Genomic DNA, 19,525 nt, shown 5'->3' with positions numbered 1-19,525 from the left:
AGTTCAGTGGCGAGTGTGTGTGTGTGTGTGTGTGTGTGTGTGTGTGTGTGTGTGTGTGTGTGTGTGTGTGTGTGTGTGTGTGTGTGTGTGTGTGTGTCTGTGTGTGTGTGTGTGTGTGTGCTTTTCATTAACCAACCTTCATTATCTTAATGAACTTGAGAAGCAGCTTCTCTCTGTCTTGAGCTTTCTCCTGCTGAATGATCAGAGAGCGAACCCTGCAGGAGCACCAACACTGCTGCGTCACCACCAACTCAAAACACGCCTCCACATTTAACTCCAACCGTTTAAAGAGCGAAACCAAGGGCTCCAACACAAAACGTGCACAGATGTTAGAGGCTTCCCACTATTCAGGGAAACGTTACTGATCACAACCGAGAGTTTGACTCCAGTTCAAGACACAGTCAGACATTCAGAGGCTGCGAAGACGTTAAAATTGACCGATTCTTTAAAAGTCAAATCAAGTCTTTTGACAATCGACAGTAATAAAAAGAAAAAAGAAATGCATCGTTTTAACTCAAAACTAGACTAGTTAAAAATAACAAATCCAGAAGAGCAGACAGAATAAACGACACAGTTTGATCCAATATGAATATTAACAAACAGTAAATCCTTCCAGTCTTATAAACGTGTGAGAATCACATCATGACAAGGCGTCAAAAATCAAGTTGAAGCTTCACTTCTAAGAATTTCAGTTAAAAGTGTCATTCCAGAGCTGCAGTTTGTGTTTCTGTCGTCTCACCAGTAGCTCATGTTGTTAAAGTGCTCTGTGAACTGAGTCAGGTTCGGGCTCTTCTCCTCGTTCTGCTCCTTCGCCCACAGCAGGACCTCGGGAATCTGCCGGGAGCCAAAAAGAATTTTACCATCACGACCGGGCGAGAAGCTGGAAGTCGACGGTGAGATGGATTCCCGCGACGGAAGCTGCCGTCACCTCGATTTTGTAGAAAAGTTCAGCGTCGAGGAGCGTGAGCTGATCGGCGATCTCGTGGCTGCGGAAGTCGTGGAGCGTCCCGGGCCTGTCGAGGACAAAGGAGGACAGTTCTTAAAGAGGGGAAGTCTCTGGAGTGTTGCTCCACGCAGAACAGAACACAGAAAAAAATTGAATTTAAAATATTAAATAATAATATGAAAGCGAATGACGGGAGAATGTAACACTACTAGATGTAATAAATCCAATAATAACAGTCATTTATTTGATTCAGCATTTCACAGAGACACACCGAGGAACAAATATCTTGACAAAAATAGGATTTTAATGAATTTAGCCTTAATAGATGCATCACATTTATCAATACTAAAATCCAAATTAATATAAAGACGGAAAAACATCGACCAACTTGAATGGCTGAATAAATTTAGCCGACATACAATTATTGATTGAATTTGTTTATAAGTAATTAACAAATGAAATGGGGCTTGATTATAATTAAAAGATCAACAGAGAATAATATGAGAGAGAAACCTCAGGCTGGACGAGACAGAGATTACAGTGCATGCTCCAGAGAATCTAGACTCATTTTTAAAAATATTAAATGTCTCAGACTCTCTGCAGGACCGTTTCAGCTAAAAGCAGCATCGGAACATTTTAAAGTCAGGAACCAGAAAACCTGAGAGTCTGTGACAGTTTGTGAATTAAAAACAACAATTAATAGAAATGATTTGCGAAAAACTTTCTTTTAGATGCATTAGCATTTATTGCTTTAAATCACTGATAAGAAAAGTTTTAAAATCTGTAATTAATTAATTTACTGTATTTAATAGAAAGAGACAACTTTTAACTCAGTTTGCGGATACTGAATTCCTCTGGTCTGTTGTTCCTCTTCTGTCCACTAGATGTCCTCACACTTTCCTCCCCCCTCTGACAACAGTCTATCAGTTAATACTCACAGGCTCACCTCCACCTGTCGCAGCCACATGTCAATGTTTCCCAGCTGTCTTTGACCTCCTGTCTGATGAAATCCATTTTCCTGGATTTTCAGTAATCCCGATTGCATCTGGTTTGATTCTCACTCATGAGTTTTCCTACTTCTTGTTCTCAAACTGATGATTAAAAGCAAAAGCTGGACAGTATTAAGGCTTTTTGAAGCCGCTTATTATTCATATCACACCAAAAGCAAGGCACTAGTCATTTAGAAAGAATATAATTTAGAAACGTGTCTGTTTAACGGGTTAAATTAAAAAGTGTGTAATGACGGACACATTTTTTTTAAATTTGGTTTAGTCATAATCGATCGTTGGATAAAAGTTAGATAAAATAATTCCAGGCACAAAATTGATGTCATTTAGTTGGATGTTTAGTTTACTTATATGAGTTTGTATTTCAAGGGACATTAAAGCCCCTCGGCGCTCCACTAGAGGACTTCACCCAGGAACAACTTCAACAATTTAAATTCATTCATCGTGTTGCCATTTCTGCCAAGTGGTTAAAAAAAAAAAAAAAAGAGAAAAAGATCCTGCCATCTTCAAGGTTACAGGTTTCATACTAATTGCTTAACGGAAGCATTACGTCGGCTGACTTCTTGTGCGTCTGCCGCCACCTTACCTTGCAGAGACGCCGCGGGCGGCCAGGGGTTTGAGGGAGTTAGTGTAGCGCAGCAGCTTCTTCTGCTCCACCTTATCCAGGATGTTCTTGCGGAGGACGCGGGCGAGGCTGAGCTCGCCATTGCACACCAGCGTGAACACCAGGTCCATGAGCTGCTTCAAGATGTCCTCCGTCAGCTCCACCAGGCTGCAGGATGAAGGAGGAGGAGGAGGAGGAGGAATGATGGTGGGAATAAGGAGAATAGACGAGACGAGGAAAGTGAATAGACAAAAAAAAGCTGTTGGTTTTCATAAAGCGACAGTTTATCCAAGTTTCTTTTTTTCTGAATTGAATCAATGAGGTAATGTAGAGCGACATTTTTTATTCAACTGGCTTTGCATCGTCGCATCACATTCAACCAGGAGCCGACAGAATGGTTTACACACTCGTTGGACCGTCATGCAATGCGCTCACACTCACCAGAGCTCGTCCACCACACGAACCAGCACAAAGAAGGTGTTCTTGCTGACGCGCTTCTTGAACGTGTCCGGACTGTGGCAGAATGTTGTAAATGTGCCACGTGGTTAAGGTCCGTTCACAAACGGGATTTCCAGCCTTTTGCACATTGATAAAGCTTCAACAGAGGCCATTTTCTTTTAATTCTGCAAATTACTTTTGAAGATTAATAAACATAATCCCCCCCCATGGTTGTTTAATAACTGTCAGTATGTGATAAAGTAATCTAGTGATCATACTCCTATTGACTGTTGATTTACAGTTCAGAACATGTTTGTCCATACTATTCTTCATCCTTTTCAGATTTCCTTTCAGCTTTTTACCAATTCTCTGGTCTAAACCGTTACTGTTTTGTAATATTCTAATGATTTTGTTGCAGAAACAGAATGAATGGAATTCGGACTTCTTCTCTCTCTCTGACAAAATGTGCAGAAAAACTGGAAGAAGTTTCCAGCTTCATAAAACAGGAGGTTTGTTTTAACCGACCTCGTTGGGATCAAATGCAAAAATCACATTAAGTTAGAGGAGTATACAAACACTTCACTAAACCCAGAGATGTTCTTTCTGCTCTGTAGATGTGGCTGCAAGGATTTCTAACTATCCGATGGGAGGAGTTTGGGATTCAGTGCCTTGCTCAAGAACACGTCTACAGGTTCAGACTCGGAATCGAACCTGCGACATTGCAATTGTGAGAGGTTTAACTCTGCCAAGCGAGCCACAGCCGGAGTAGTGTAGCAGCGGCTTTATTTAGGAATATTGGTGACCTGAATTTGAGGAAATTTTAAGTTGTTCAAACTTAGCTCAGAGTTCAGGCTCTAGTAAAGATCTAATATTTTCAGGTAGTTTAAGCATCAGTTTCCTGTGGTGAAGGATTTTAGTTGACTTAGAGGCCAGGAAGGCTTTAAACCCAAACAAGATAAACAAATCTTTCCAAATTAAAGAAGGATTAAAGCCAGAAATACAGACTTCTGGCAACAAAAAAAAAAAAAAAAAAAAGAAAAGCTTGGAGTGACAAGTTGAGTGATTTAAAAAGGATATCTGTAGTGTAGCTTCTTAATGAGGTCTTCTGGGGTTATAAAAGTCCTATATGTAGTCAGAAAGGCTTCACAGTACAAAACAAGATCTGTCGGGAGGAAGAGAAAATGCATTTCAGTCGACATGTTCGGAGCTGACTAATTAAAGCTGACAACACATCCTTCAAGTCTGACGGGTGCACACTGCAAACATCCCGGGCCACAGACAGACTGGGGCTATTTAACATGCTCCTCACAGAGCAGTAATAACAACAGCAGTCAAACCAGAGAATCACACTCAACAAATATAAACAATACGCCTTTGGATGTAGAAAATGAGAGCAGATGCATCAAGTTGTCAAGACGAGGCTGTGCCAGTGACCCAGAAACACAGTGAGAACAGCAGCTGTACTGTACCTTTGCGGTCCGTCTCTGTGGCGTGGACTAATAGAATGTCTCCTGATCCGGCACGAACGTCAGGGCCATCGTCATTCTGGGGAAGAGTCGGTGGGGTGCGGAGGATTTGGAAAGGAAGATGAAGGACAGAGAGAAAGGGAAAGATGACGTTAGAGTTGACGTGAGGCGATGCGGTTCCTGCCCAAACTGTCGCCGGCACATTTTCCTCCCTCAGCCCTCCCTGTCCTGCACCAGATCCTCTGATGACGGAGAAAAAGTCAGACTACAGAGTGATTAAAAAAAAAGAAAAAAGAAAAAAGAAAAATCACAAGCACTGCAACGTCTCCCCCTCAGCAAAGCCCTGAATGTCAGCCCAGGCCGTAAATCTCCCCTCCCCTGCAAATCTGATCTCCCCTCCATCTCCTCCTGCAGATCCCTGTCACGCTGCTCCTCACCTTGCAGATTAGCAAGCAGCATTTTCACACATCTGCACATCAGACTGCACCACACAGGACAAAGGAGGAGGAGGAGGAGGAGGAGGAGGAGGAAAAGGAGGAGGGTGGTTTGTCAGTTTTAGCTCTGCAATTTTAGAGTTTTGACTCCAGAGGGCAGCAGCGGCTATCAGTGGTGCATCTGGGAGAGACTGTGACCTTTAGCCTGATGTGGACTGACGGGATAAAATGTGCTTTGTATGCCGCCGCTGCTTCTGCACCGCAGATTCCGAAAAAAGCGGCACACAACACCAGCAGCGGTTGCCGTCTTACTTCTTGTTTTAGTGTTATCCTGCTCATGATCTCCTTGTGGTCGATGAGGGAGAGTTCGTCCACGTCTTCCTCGTCACTCCCGGCCGAGTCCGTGGATTTCTGCCTCCTGAAAGACACCGACGCCGTCGTTTCAGGCACCAATGATTAGAAACATGACCTGAATCCATGCTCGGCATTAAAACTCCCACAGACTGTGTACTTTGAACAACTCAGTGTTATTATTTGCTATAATATTCAACATGTTGCTCTCTATTGAAACATGTATGATGTAAAAGAATAACATTATAGCCACTATTAATATTAATGGTGGGAATTAATATTGTTTATAAATAAAGTCAAGTGAATAAAGTTGAAGTAGCAGTAGCTTGTATAAAAGTAGCGGGAGAATGTGGACATAGTCCTGCATTTTGACTCCTTTACAAAAAGTTAATTATCGTTTCGGTGCATTTTTTTCTGCTGCTTTTCTATTGGTTGTTAGCAGCTGTCACATCGCAGGAGCATGAACAAACCATTCTATATAATAACTGCCAGGTTTTTTTTTCCGTCTCAGAAGGCCAATGCCACAATGTGAAGAGCCGTAAGAGCTTTAGGTGGTGAAACAATTAATTGTTTGTCAAACAGTCTAATAATGAATGACTTATCATTTCAATTCGCCCAACAACAAATCATACATAATTTATCCATGTGTCAATATGTGGTTATTTAAAACTTTCAGAATGAAAATGTGATTTAAATGTGATAGTTTTTTTTATTGGAAATCTGTGAAACAGAATTGAAAAAGATTAAAAGCTAATATATGATAGATAGAGTATATACTCACTACAAATACTTTTTTTTTTTTTTCTTTACTCACTACAAATACACTGCGATATCAAGACGAGCTTACAGTATATACTGTTATATATATATATATATATATATACATACACAGACAACTCCTTTTATCAATATGACTTATTATAAAATATCCTTTATTTTCTATATTGATCATTTGATGATTGTTGTTCCTAATTAAATATGAATGCAACACTTACCTTTCTTTTTCTAAAGCCTCTTTGCTATTGGTGGATGGTATCTGAGGGGTCTGGTCCTGCAGCACATCATCGGCTGCAATCGTTTCCTAATCGATGGAGGAAAATAAGCAATAATAATAATGAACGTCGGCGCTGTGGGATACATTGACCATCACCGGTGAGCGATTCCATGCAGTGAAAGACAGGAGGCGGACTACTGATGAGATCATATGAACCACCAGGATCTCATGCAACATGTGTGGTGGAGAAGAGAATGAACGCTTCGTATGAATGTTATGCCTATTATCACAGACGTTGATCAGGTTTGAAAGGGTCGATGGGTAAAATGCAGCTTTTACCCAACATGAGGAAAGAAAAAAAGAAAAAAACCCCAACAGATGAGTACCTAAACAGAATGACACCAGCGCACCCGATGCTGCACACAAATGTAGAACTACAAATACAATCACACGTCCTTCACTCAGTCGTTGTCACACATTTACAGAAGCCAGAAATACACTTCAAATGCAGAAGCTGACCCAAGGGAGTACAAACACAACCACACGCACACACACACACACACACACACGTAATTTGCCACACATGCGACCAATGCACTTATACTGTTATGGAGGAATGTTATTGGAAAATTGAAAACTGGTGAACCATTGAGAATCCCTTCTCGGAGCAGCGACATGTCGGGTGTTAGATCGGGAAACAAGGTTAAATGCTCGTTAAGAGTTGAAGCGCAGCCAGAGAGACAGCAATCACCAGGCAGTCAAAACAACACACACACACATCTTTTTTTTTTTTTTATTTCCCACAAACACCAGCCGAAGCACATGGGTCCCTCAGCAGGCAAACCTCGTGAACCTGAAGTCATGCTCAGTCAGGTTCGTCTACAGTACATTCGCATTCCATTCCAGCACCATCCGTCCAGGAGATGAATCAATACTCAGTGCGACGCGTGTGAGAGTGACATCTGCCAGCCAGACAACAGGCCCCTCGACTCTTCAGAACACCACCGCCGCATCTGGATTGATTCATACCCCGAAGAGATGGGACGTGTAAATGGAATTGGCCTTTCACCCGTGGTGGTCAAGCTACTTACTCTGAGGGAGAGAGGCAGCTCCCCATTGGCCTGGCTGGAAGAGTACAAGTTGACATACTCCCCCTCCCCGCCCTCGTCATTCGCGCTCTCGCTCTACGGGAAAAGAGGAGGGACACAAACCGAGGCGTAAGGCGGCGGAGAGAGGGTCGCAGAATGTTTGCTCAGGGTGCAGCAGACATGGAGAGTGACGATGTGGCTCAGAAGGAGAGGCAGCAGCTATAGCCTGTGTTTTGTTTTTGTTTTTTTCTCTCCCTCCAGCTCAATGTCCTCTTGCCCACCAGGTGGCACTGGAGTGCATGGTTTCTAAAGGGAACAGTATTTACTTGCAAGAAGAACATGCAGTGCAACATGCTCCACTGGGATTCTTTTTTAGACCAATAATCAGACAGCAGACAGTTTGTGGGCAGTGATAATGACAACAAGATGCCACTGAGTGGATGAGTCACTATATTGTCATATGAACAACAATACTGAACACCAAACAGCTGTAATCTATCGCCAATCTGCACCAGGGAAGGTGGTCCAGAATCAGTTTATCCTGCTTCCATCATCTATCCTGAGTGAAGCTCACCGCCGAGGTGTGGAGGGAGTCAGTGAGAGAAGACTCAGAAGGAAGACAGACGGCCACAGAACCCATTGAGCCAGCCAGGGAACCGTTGGGCCCGCCCCCGCTGCCATCCAGAATGGTGGCATTGGTCAAGGCAACCTGGTCCAAGCTCTGCGATTGGTGGAAAGAACGAAAGTGGGGGGGGAGACAGAAGAAGACAGGACTAAGAGGTCAGAGAGGAGAAAAGTAGAGCAGGTAGCAAAAGAAGCTTGAACAATAAGGAAGCAAAGGAGGGAGAATAAGAGTTCACCTCATTTTGCAGGACTTCTGTTAGAAGCCTATAGGACTAGAGGAGTGATGTGCCTGAACATGAAATGCACTCACACATACTTCTGAGAAAAAAAAAAAAAGAGTAAAAAAAAACGCTAAAGCGGAACCAGTGACGACAGGAACATCTCCACTGAGATGACACGGAAGATAATGAGACAGAAATGTTGAACAAGGGCAACAGATAAGCTCACATCAACCGAGGGCGCGTATGTGTTTGGACAAGAGATGCCCTAACAGTGTGTGTGTGCGTGTGTGGGTGTGTGTGTGTGTGTGTGTGTGTGTGTGTGTGTGTGTGTGTGTGTGTGTGTGTGTGTGTGTGTGTGTGTGTGTGTGTGTGTGTGTGTGTGTGTGTGTGTGTGTGTGTGTGTGTGTGTGTGTGTGTGTGTGTGTGTGTATGGCCAGCTCATGAGACGCCTGCCAACAGGGAGGCAGCGGTAACCTGTTTTAACACGTTGCACATACCAGTCCTGTTTCAGCACACCGATGTAGATTTGTGCATACACAAATCACCAAATCACGCATGCACACGTGCACACACACAAGAATGCACATGTTCATGCGAGGACAAATGGGATGGTAAATAAAACCCCTTCTGCAGTCTCAAACTTAAAATGAGGAAGTCCAGATTATTAATAAACAGTGATTTCCTCTCAGCATATGCAAAGTAGCTTTGCTGCGATGGCTGTCTTCCCCCATTGACAAGACCCCCCCCCTCCCCAAAAAAAAAAAAAAAAAAAAAACAATCGTGCCCCAAGGAGTTGAAGAATGCAAACAATCCTAAGAGAAAAAGACGGGAGGTGTGGGAGTGTTTGCGGGTTTCAGGAGGGAAGGAGTCGATATGGCAGGGCCACAAGGAGCACGGAGTGAGAGGATGGAGAAGGAGCGAGGACAGCGACGGTGACACAAAACCAGCGAGGAGAAAAGAGAAGGGCGGAGGGAATGGCAGTGGAAAGCGAGGAAATGTGTTTTCCATCAGGTCCATCTGGTGCTGCATTCCAGCGGAGTTATCCTGAGGGAGATCCACGTCGTGTCTCATGCACTTCGGGGTCATCACGGGTCAAACCCCCAACCCCCCCCAAATACTGACCAGGAGACGGGAGTGTACAGCCGGGTCGCGCAGGGGCGCGACCACCAGCTGAAACCACTGACAAGTGTCCCAATCTCCCCCACTAAAAAGTGATTTTGTTCTATATAATCCTCAACCAAAGGCCTGAAAATCTCTGCAGACGTTGTGATGAGCTGGTTTGGACACGAGAGTCAATGAGCCTTATGCAGTGGCCGGCCTTTGAACCGTTTCCAATATTTTCTTTTAATTTTCAATTAAAGATAAAACAAACAAGATAAGCAAACTTCATGCACGTCCATCCATGCTTAACTGTACAAGTTTCTTCTACCCTGCTGTGCTAAAACAATGACAGCAGCCAATAGTTTATTATCTCAGACAACGCCCCTCAAACGCTGCACAAGGACCCGAGAACAGACATGAGTGTATCTACAGATATGCAACATTTTTAAACCTTTATGGCTTTCTTAAGAATAAAAGCAGACCAGGAGAGTAGCTACTGTACCAAAGGTATTGAGAAAGGATGGCAAACTGAAATGAACTATTACTGACACATAAATACCAAACACATGAGCCCTGGAATATATCAATACAGCTTTCAGTAAAATAATACAGCTGTGGGAATTTTATTTAGTTTAATGTGTTGCTGCTTCAATTTCCAAACATATTCTTTTTTAAAGTATGATGTTTGAAAGCATTTTCAGGTTCATGAACCCCTAAGTCTGAATGAAAAAAGTACAATAAAAATAACCTGCAGTTGTACAACTGAGGCGTCAAGATAAACCAACGCGCAGATAACTTTTGTTGTTGTAAAGAATGAGAACAGACGGAAGCAAAAAAAAATTGCACGTTCAAAAAGAACTGAGCGATTTGCAAAAAGGGCCACGGTGGTTTAGTGGTGAGCACTCTTGACAGGCGAGCCCCAGTTTGAGCCTGAAGTTACGGGTCATTCTGTGTAGAAGTTGTATGGTACTTCAGTCCTCTACCACAGTCCAAAATCATGAATAAAACTCCTATTCCCATGTGTACAGTATATTAATCCCATGTGCAATATTTCATATTACTTTGCATTACTGGACTTATTCCTGTTCACCCTAATATCTGTTATTGTACGTCTCTTATCTTATAATAGTATAGAAGATGAATATGAATGATAAAAAAAAAAAAATGTTGCTTCGAAATCATTATAATAACAGTAAAACGGGAAATTAAATTCCTTAAAAATCTATTTTTCGGATGAGTGGGAAAAGCACAAATCAAATACACTGGAGGACATCAAAAAGTAACCAGGTGGCAACAGATTGTGGAAAGGAACCTAAAAATAAGCGAAAGTCTGTTGTGGCGTTATTGCTTCTGTATGAGGCCCGCTGACTGTTTGTGTGAGGCAAACTGTAAAAGGGGTCAAATAATTACCTGTCATGTGGAGGAATGCTTTCAGCACAGCACACAAACACACAAACCGGGGGAAGCCAGAAGCTGCACAAAACCCACCACAAAAAGACTCAATAGCCACGCCGAGCACGCATTAATCACACAGCATCTAGCGTCTAAAAAAAAAAGAAAAAGGAACAGCACACGGCAAAACAAAAAGAGCCACGCAGTCAAAACACACACATGGATGGAGGGATGACTAACAGTCAGGACCACACAGCAACCGAATGGCTGACCCTTGAGGGATGGATCTGTTGTAAACCTCAAACACACACACACACAGGTCAAGCCACCCCGGACCGGTCCAGGACCACACAGCACCCACGCCAGAGTGGAGAAATGGGAGGGACGAGAAGGAGGGGCGGGGGCCACTCACCGTGGGTGTGGTCAGAGAGGCCTGGCCAATCAGGTAGGAGTTAGAGACGGACATGCTGAGGCCCAGCCCAGAGCCCGCCTCCTCCATGGCCGCTACAGACGGCTGGAGGTGGCAGGAGAGAGAAGAGGAGGAGGAGGAAGAAGGGGAAGAAGAGTGGGAGGCCTGGGAGGGAAACAAAGACAAAGAAAGAGAAGATGGGAAGAAGAGAAAGAGAGGGAATGAGAGAAAACGGAAGTTCAGGGGAGGCAAGGAAGGAAAACGGGGTGTTAGAAAAAGAAAAAAAAATGAAGAAAGTACAGTTGATTATACGAGTAAGCAAGGCTGAATTAGAGCAGGTTTAATCAAAGTTGCGCAGCGGAGAAGTGGAATCAAAATGGAGAAAGCCGAGGAGGTCATCAGGAGCATCGTCTCGCTGGCTGCAATTATAAACAACCGAGGAGGAAATGAGCAGAACGTTATAAGAGCGTGAATCTATAGTCGTTCAGTTTAAGCCAAGGGGTCTTCCTCGAAAGCTCCAATGACCAGGGACGTGGCGTGTACAGGTTACTCACATTCATATCTACTGTGACAGACCAACAAACCTTTTAACGTCCTTAGCTTTAAGGGCTTTACAGAAACCAGGCCAACTACAGCACACTCTAAACAGAGCCAATATGATCCGTTCATTTTTTTTTTTTTCATCTATTTCCTTATCCACACAGCAGCTGAAATGACTTTTTTTTTTTTCCCCTTCCCGTAAAGCCGTGTAAAGTCGCCAAAGCGTGTAAGCCTGGAACACGGGTTTATGGAGGAGGCAAACAGGCTTATTCCACTGGGCCACGAGCTCATCAAGTCCAAAACATGAGGGCCAGATTAGGCCTCGCGGCGGGAGCAGAGATGAGCGCGGTTTCGACTGTACGCTCAGACAAAAGAATGATAAAAATAAAAAGGCCCTGCGTGCGGCTCAAAATACACGGCCGCGGTGGCAGAAAGGGGACAATGGACAGCGGGAGGGAAGGTGTCCAGGACAGACTGCCACACAGCCACAAAGTCTATTTTCTTCCCTGGACTAATGAAAATGCCCACAATTGGGGCAGTGTCATCTGCTTATTGTCCACAAATGTCTCATTGATTGCTTCGGGCCCCCCCACAGTTTGTCACTCTCAAGTATAATTTGACCGGCTCTAGTGAAGGAAAACTCTGCAAGACTGTTGCTGTGTGAGAACGTTGTGTTTTGACGTTTTAAAATCCAGCCGACAACAGGTAGTCTGCAAGAAATGCTGCGGGAATGAGTCCTTGAACCTGGAAATAGGTCAAACAAATGAAAATTGTTGCAGTTCCCTCTCCACAATATCACTGTCTTTTCTGGTTCGGCGCCTGAACTAAGATCTGCGGTTAACACAGGCTCAGGAGGTTTTCACATTTTGAAAGAGGAGATGTAGTTATTATGTCAAAGCTACTTTTTGCATTAGGTAATAAGACTGTTGCAGGAATGGGGAATTAAATAAACACTTTTTTGGAATGGTATCAATATATGCAGGATATATATATATAATTATATAAAACTACATATCAGGTTTTTACCTATATCATAGAAAGTTGATAACAAGCAATAAATTAGAGGACTGTAGAGACTGTCAAGGCCTTTAACTGAACAATGAAAACAATTATATCATAACAGCATGTCCTAAATTCTACATTTTGCAACCATTTAAAAACTAGAGTCAAAAATCATGTTTAACACTAAACACATTGCCCTTGCAGCTCTCTCCTGTGACCCCTACACATGTCATAATTGTTGCTCAACTTTGAAGTTCACGTTGAGAATACTTTTTATAATTACAAACCCATCAGCCATAATTCTATGACCACTGAGGTGATTATGGCATCTGGGAGATATCACCACATTGTGATGGGTGGACGCCTGGATTAGAACTTCACCTCGTCTCCATCCCTGGTCCTGGTTGTCTGAGCTGTCCTCCTGTGTCAACATACTTAAATCTAATGATAAGCTTGGGAATAAGGAGTCCCTCAATTATATCATTTACGTTGGAACTATGGAAAATGACTACAATCTCAACATAAAGCCAATTTTAATGACACCTTTGGGTGCAAAATGCAGTGAAATGTCCAACAAGCTTCTCTTATAGCTGTTGCATTATGGGTGTTTTTACAAACTCACATGGCCTTACGGCGAGGTTACGAGCAAGGAGGCAACTGGCTTTCATGGCAGCATCACTGATATCTCAGCTTGGGTGTCAGGGTGTCAAAAAAAAGTTTTCTTGGTGGGCCAGATTGGAGCTTCTTGCGGGCCGGTTTTGGCCCACGGGTCTTATGTTTGACACCAATGCTCTAAGTTGTGATTGGTGAATAGAAAAATAAAGACTCATTTTGTACTAAATCCTCTCTTTAAAGCAGAGAGAGCGCATTCAAGAGGAGTCTAAAAATAAGCCTGAAAAGTAGCGGACAAATTAGTTTGAACGGTGGTGGAAAATCGGCGTGGAGGTTTGACTCCCATCACTCACAGTGAAAAGCTGCCCGTACGAGTAATTTTTCAGGACCTTTAAAGGTTTCACTTCAACCTCACAGCGTTGCCTCCCCCTGCGACGACCTATCCCGTCGCGTCTCTTCCGCTCTCTCTCCCCACTGACTCACTGTCAGACAGGCGTCTCAATTAACCCAGACGACGACCCAGATTAAGAGGAGCGGACTGCATCTGATGCGGGGAGCTGATAACGGCGAGTCTTATCCACTGCTAATGACCAAACACCTCCGGGTTGGCACAAGCATCTGCTGCGGTTACACAAAAAGGAGAAAGATAGAGGTATCGGGGCCAGAGAGCTGAATAGGTGGCGGGAGATAACACAGATAACCCCGGGCGGGGGGGGGGGGGGAGATTGACAGACAATTGATGAGAGTTACCACGGGAATGTACTTCAAGCCCAGGATGCAGGATGCGTTCTGTCACGCCAGATCCAGTCAGTAAACAGCATGAAGATAGTGGAGATGCTTGTGCTATTGCGCAACACTTTTTGTCATGTGATTCTACAGAGAAATTCCCAATTTTATCAATGAAGGATTTCACGCCTCAAATATTTGGTCCAAACTGACCTCATCAACATCAGGAATTTAAAATAAAACACAAGCCAAGCTTTTCATCTTCTTCTGTTGATGAAACATGGGCGCAATTTTCGAAGTCGCTTGACTGTCGGCACACAAGCAGGGCTTCTCTTACCAGTTGTCTCTGTTTGGGTGGCAATGCGGGGGGCTGCAGAGGCTCGTGGACGGAGTCTGTGCTACTGAAGGAGTCGTTGAAGCCGTAGACCTCCTGGAAACGCTTGTTGCGCTGCTCATAGATGCTTTCGCTCTGTGGCATCTGGTAGAAAACCGACGGCTGCGGCTCCGAGTAGTCTTCCACAAACTGCATGTACTGGAGGACTGGGGAAGGGAGATGGATTCAATTATCAAATATTTACTGCCTAAAAGTTGCATCACTAAGCTCAACCAAGCCACAAATGGACTCATTCCATGAGGTAAACTGTTTTTCTCCAACAATTTCTTCATAATTCCAAGAGGTCCAGTGATTCAGTTTCTTGTAATAACCTTACAAATGACATTTTCTCAGTCTGACAGTTACTGTACTTGTGGGCTGAGCCCCAGAAACCCAGATTCCTCTATTTCCCCAAATGAACTTTTTAAATACACCCTGTTGCGGTGATTGATTCCATGCATATGATAAGTCTGTCATTCTGCAAGTTATTACATAAAAACCCCCACAGACTGTCGGTTTTTAGCTTAATTACATTAGTTGGCGTCTCATTCAGGACTGATAAGCACCATCATTCCTCTCTTAAGTGCTGCAACACAGTGTTTCAGGATCAATGACTGCTGCTCTATTAAATTCTCTTATGACGAAGCACAAAATGGGAAATCAAAGCAGCTTTCTGGTACTCAATGATTAGTTTTGTTAAAACAAAAAAAATGAGTCATCAAGCATCTTTTGTAAAGTTTTGAAAAGAGCTGAAAACCTTCTTTATTACCAGTCTCTTACTTTTCTACAGCTATTTATATTGTAAAAGGTAGGGAAGTTGTCTAAAACCAATAAACTTTATAAGATCAAAACGTGGCATCATTTAAAACCAGGCTTTCTAAGTAGAATGCATTTGTGGGATGTGCAGCAAAGTTGAGTATGTGGGTTGTGATGCTTCACAGATTCATTTGATGGTGATCACCACGAGGAAGACCCTCCTGTATGTTAAATTGTTCAACCAAAAAATTGCTATATTGCCAATATGTCTGGGGCCCCTAGACTTCGAGAATCATTAAATCCACCATAAAAGGGTCTACGTGCATTTTCAAACCTGTACTTTTTCACTTTAACTTATGAATTTGTGCTTTTACCAAAGTCTGTGCTTCAACTCAAGTAAAGAGTGTGAGTCAATTGCCAACCGTACCTACAGGTCAGTGAAGAAACATTGTAATCAGAAGGTTACTACTAAGTTATTTTCTCTCTCTCCCTATGAAAGGAACTTAATCAATAAATCTGTCAATATAAATACTACCACTTCAATGTCAGAAGAATATAATGAATAGGCGGCCATTAAAAACCTTGAATGCTTGCATCTTGACACATTGCAAACTGGTGAGCAGACAGGAAGGGCTGACTGCACTCGATGACATAATACAGTAGCAGAGCAGGAAGTGATGCAGCAGATGAGGGAGGAAATGACCAAATGTTGGCCTCGGTGCCTCCGCAGCCAGACCCCATTGTAGCACTTCCTGATATTCACTTCCTGCCTCTTTTCACAGAAGAATATTTCCTTGACATCAACTATGCTTCAATGAATCTCCGTGACGAAATGCAGGCAACATCCTGCACTCCTTTCCTAAATGAACCCTGTCCCTTCATCCCCCCCCCCCCTTCTCTTTGTTAGACTCTTTGTCCTTTTCTTCACCTCCAGATGCCTTTGTCATCTCATTTAAAGGCTGAACTACTCCCTCATTATACCGCCGGCCCCCTCACTTACTGTGTCTGCTTTTCTTCTCCGGCAGCGGCGGTGGGCTGGCGGGGACGTCCGCACTCTCGCTGGCGATGTACTGCGCGACGAACACGCCCCCGTTTGTCTGGGGCATGGGCGAGATGGGCGTGAAAAGAGGGAACGGCGGGGTTGGGTGAAGCTCCTCTTCCGACAGGTTGTCGTACTGGGAGGGGTAGCGCTCGTACAGCACCCGGGACCCCGCGTCGGGGAAGGCCGGCGTTTGGGTGCTGCGCCGCTTCTTCAGCGGCAGCGCCGGCGGCGCGCTGATGCGGGACGATAAGGGGTTGGGCTGATTGGGCTGTGGCGTCCAGTATTCATGCTGCTGCGGTGGAGCGCTGAAGCGGGGGTGTGTGGGCTGCTGTCCAGGAACGGGGGAGGAGGACTCGCTGTGGGACTCGGGCAGGGGGCTCAGACACCCTCCCACCGGGATCGGGGGCAGGTGCTCCCCGACTGACAAGTCCTGGTGGAGGAAGTCGTAGTCGGGGTCGTAATTCTCGGTGTTGTCTGAAAAGGAAAAGAAAAGGGAAATATCTATCTAAATATAATGATGATACACTCAAGGTCGCAGCACAGATTTTAACAACAGCACAGTCATGACACACACAAACTGAACAAGAAGAAATGTATTTTAACTTTAAACTTTGTAAACCAAAACAAAACTTTATGGAGTTGAGTATCATCTTTAAATACAGCAGTGGGAAGATATTGGAATATTGCAACTGTACTTAAGTAGATTTTTTTTTTAGGTGCTGTACCTTTTAATTTTACAACCTACATTTGACCACAAATGTCTGTACTTTCTCCGCATTCCATTCTTCAAACCAGCAGATTAATTGTTTTAAACCCTTTGAAGACGATTGAGGGCTGCAGTTCAAGGATGAAAGCAGCTGATGATAACAGTTATAGAAACGGAAATTGAGGAATTTGGTTTGGGAGGAATCAAGTCAAATCATTAATGTTTGAATGCCAAGATTGAATGTTTCCATTTCCAGTTAAAACCTTTTCAGAATGTGTAGTTTCACATTTTTGCATTTACTAGAGTATTTCTGCACAGATTTGTATCTGTATTTATATTTAATTCAAGAATGTGAGGATAGTTTGACACCTCAGGGTAAATTGTGCTTTATTATCCTGTAAATGTGCCCTTTTCAAGCCAGACTGTCACAAATACACTGTGTGTAACTGGAGCTCAACAATAGTGTTCCTCTGGAGAAATAGCACCGCTAATCATGTGAAATGAATGGCTCATCAAGTCTTTTATTTGCAATTCATAACAAAGCTGATGAAACTTTCTGCTTATTAATCTGAAGTGAGTATTTTAGCTTTTAACTTTAACACCTAAATCAAGATGGATCAATGTTTAGATAGGTTAAAATCATCGTTGTATATTGCTTATCTCACATTTAAACGTACAAAAAAAAAAAGGTTATGATGATTCGTTAGGACCGCCTTAGCTGTCTGGTTATGTCTTAGTTTTCTTACCGAGTGTCTCACAGCTGGTGTTTCGGGAACACTGACCGCTATCCTGCTCCATGGAAGACAGCTGCTCATCGGACTTGCTGAGTTTCCCCATGCTGCTGCACGGAGACAGGCGTGGGGAGTCACCGCCATAAGACTGGCTCCCTCCAGAGAAACGCCTATGAGGGAACTCCTGCTCGTAATCCTGCACAAACACACGGACGCACGCAGAGACACAGATCTAAACTTGCACTCCTGCTCAATAGTTGGCTTTTATTATATTGTGTTGATGTGGTCTTACAATAAAACTGAGGGTATGCCGTAAAGCAATGTTAAGCAAATCGCTCACCTGTCTGTGGTCGCTGCATGGCAGGCTGGAGCCACGGCTCATTGGTGCGACCACTGCCACCGGAGTGGGCGAAGGCGCTGACTGACGCTTCTTCGGGGGAAGGGCTGGCGGAGGGCTGTTGGCAAATGATTGAAAACACTCAATTAAAAAATAATAAGTGCAAAAACAAAAAACAGCAAATCAACAGAAAAGGCTAATTCTCTTTGTCAGGCAGATTATAAGTCAATCAGGGACAATCAGGCAAGCATGGCGGAACACACTGTCTGACACGTATGCAACACACACAAAAAAAAAAAATCCATGTATGGATACATGAACACACACATCGTCATCCCTCCTGTGGAGTGTGAGGGTGTTTCATGTAAGCTTCTCTCAGCTTAGACATGAAGGCAACCTGCTTGTCACACGTCTCTCTGTGATTTCATATCAGGTCAAAATGGGGGGCGACGAGCCAACAGAAGCGACTGTGATATATGAAGGCCAGCGAATGAAGACACTTCATAGGTCAGTCATACACTCTCATGCATCGGGCGGTCTTCTGATTGGATGAGGAGGTCTTCGGGGAAATATCCAGGATGACATACTTTAGGACAATGCAGCCATGCAGTTTAAAAACCAAAATAAAAAAACCTCAAAAAGAAACACTTTCATCCAATCCAGAAGCTTTATGAGAAGGGGGAGGAGGGGAGGCTAGGGTGGGATGTTATTATGGAGACGAATGATCCTATGGGCTAACATACTTCTCCTTCTGAGAGGGTCTCCTTGGGCCAGCGTCAGCACTCAACTGCGCTCTGTTCCCAGAGTCAAAAGGAAAATCAAAGATTGGGAGGGGGCATTTTGAGAGACACAGCAGAAAGAGTAAGGAAGGAAAAGGCAGAGCAACAAACATACCAATGTGAAAGAGTGTGAAAGCTATGCAAGCCCCTGGAAAATTCAAAACTACTGTATTGATACTAATATAAGAGGGCCTTTGATTATAGGACCTCTGCTTTTACAAAGCACATATTTGGAAAACGGTTTGAAGACAAAAATCCAATTTTCATGAAGACGTTAATTTCATTTTCTTGAACAAGACGAAAATATGTAGAGTTAAACAGCTGTTGTGAACATTTTGTATTATCATTAACAGCGCTTGCCTTAAAACGGCACCACTCTGCAGAATCTCTCAGGATGTTTCTTTGGTACATGCAGTTTTGAGTTCAGTCTATAGTGCTCCTATCACAGATTTGCTATTTCACTGGTTTCACTCCAGCTACTATCATTCTAATTCTCCGGTTCCACCTGCTCATCCCACAGTGCCTCATCCTCGCTGCCCTCCAAAGCATTTAGGCCTTTTAAAGCCTTGAGATGATTTGATGAGTGAATCCCAGGAAATAAGCCTGTTTTATAATCAAACCAAAACTGCATATCAAAAACTGCAAGGTCGATTAAAACGTGAAAACTAAGTTCAGTATGAAAACGAAAGAAATCTGGGGAAAATCCTGTTTTGTGTGACAAAGCTTGAAACTTAAAAATGAAAGAATTCAGATAGATATATAGAGAACTGGGACTTCTGCTTTTTGTATTTTTATTTTAAGTGAGGGAAAAAAAAATTGCCGATCACAATGCAACCACGCCGAACT

General features: G+C 43.5%; 1 protein-coding gene across 4 annotated transcripts in view; it reads right to left on the bottom strand.

Annotated features, from left to right (window-relative positions):
• rapgef1b (Rap guanine nucleotide exchange factor (GEF) 1b) overlaps window positions 1–19,525 on the bottom strand; it is a gene marked incomplete at its 5' end in the record, with an annotated part of 56,259 nt that overhangs the window by 2,154 nt on the left and 34,580 nt on the right. For 2 of the 4 annotated variants that reach the window (XM_080476649.1, XM_080476648.1), the window contains 14 exons: window positions 137–215; window positions 740–834; window positions 929–1,013; window positions 2,540–2,725; window positions 2,999–3,091; window positions 4,073–4,157; window positions 4,465–4,540; window positions 5,208–5,313; window positions 6,242–6,327; window positions 7,332–7,424; window positions 14,293–14,495; window positions 16,085–16,600; window positions 17,579–17,759; window positions 17,904–18,018. In XM_080476649.1, coding sequence (XP_080332775.1) covers window positions 137–215; window positions 740–834; window positions 929–1,013; window positions 2,540–2,725; window positions 2,999–3,091; window positions 4,073–4,157; window positions 4,465–4,540; window positions 5,208–5,313; window positions 6,242–6,327; window positions 7,332–7,424; window positions 14,293–14,495; window positions 16,085–16,600; window positions 17,579–17,759; window positions 17,904–18,018 — 1,999 coding nt within the window. The remainder of the gene's footprint in view (window positions 1–136; window positions 216–739; window positions 835–928; window positions 1,014–2,539; window positions 2,726–2,998; window positions 3,092–4,072; window positions 4,158–4,464; window positions 4,541–5,207; window positions 5,314–6,241; window positions 6,328–7,331; window positions 7,425–14,292; window positions 14,496–16,084; window positions 16,601–17,578; window positions 17,760–17,903; window positions 18,019–19,525) is intronic. The other 2 variants (XM_080476651.1, XM_080476650.1) reach the window with 1 other exon arrangement.

This window comes from Lipophrys pholis (assembly GCF_963383615.2).
Source record: "Lipophrys pholis genome assembly, chromosome: 12".
Classification (NCBI taxonomy): Eukaryota; Metazoa; Chordata; class Actinopteri; order Blenniiformes; family Blenniidae; genus Lipophrys; species Lipophrys pholis.
The sequence above is the reverse complement of the archived record's forward strand: the minus strand, read 5'-3'. Positions and strand labels throughout refer to the sequence as shown.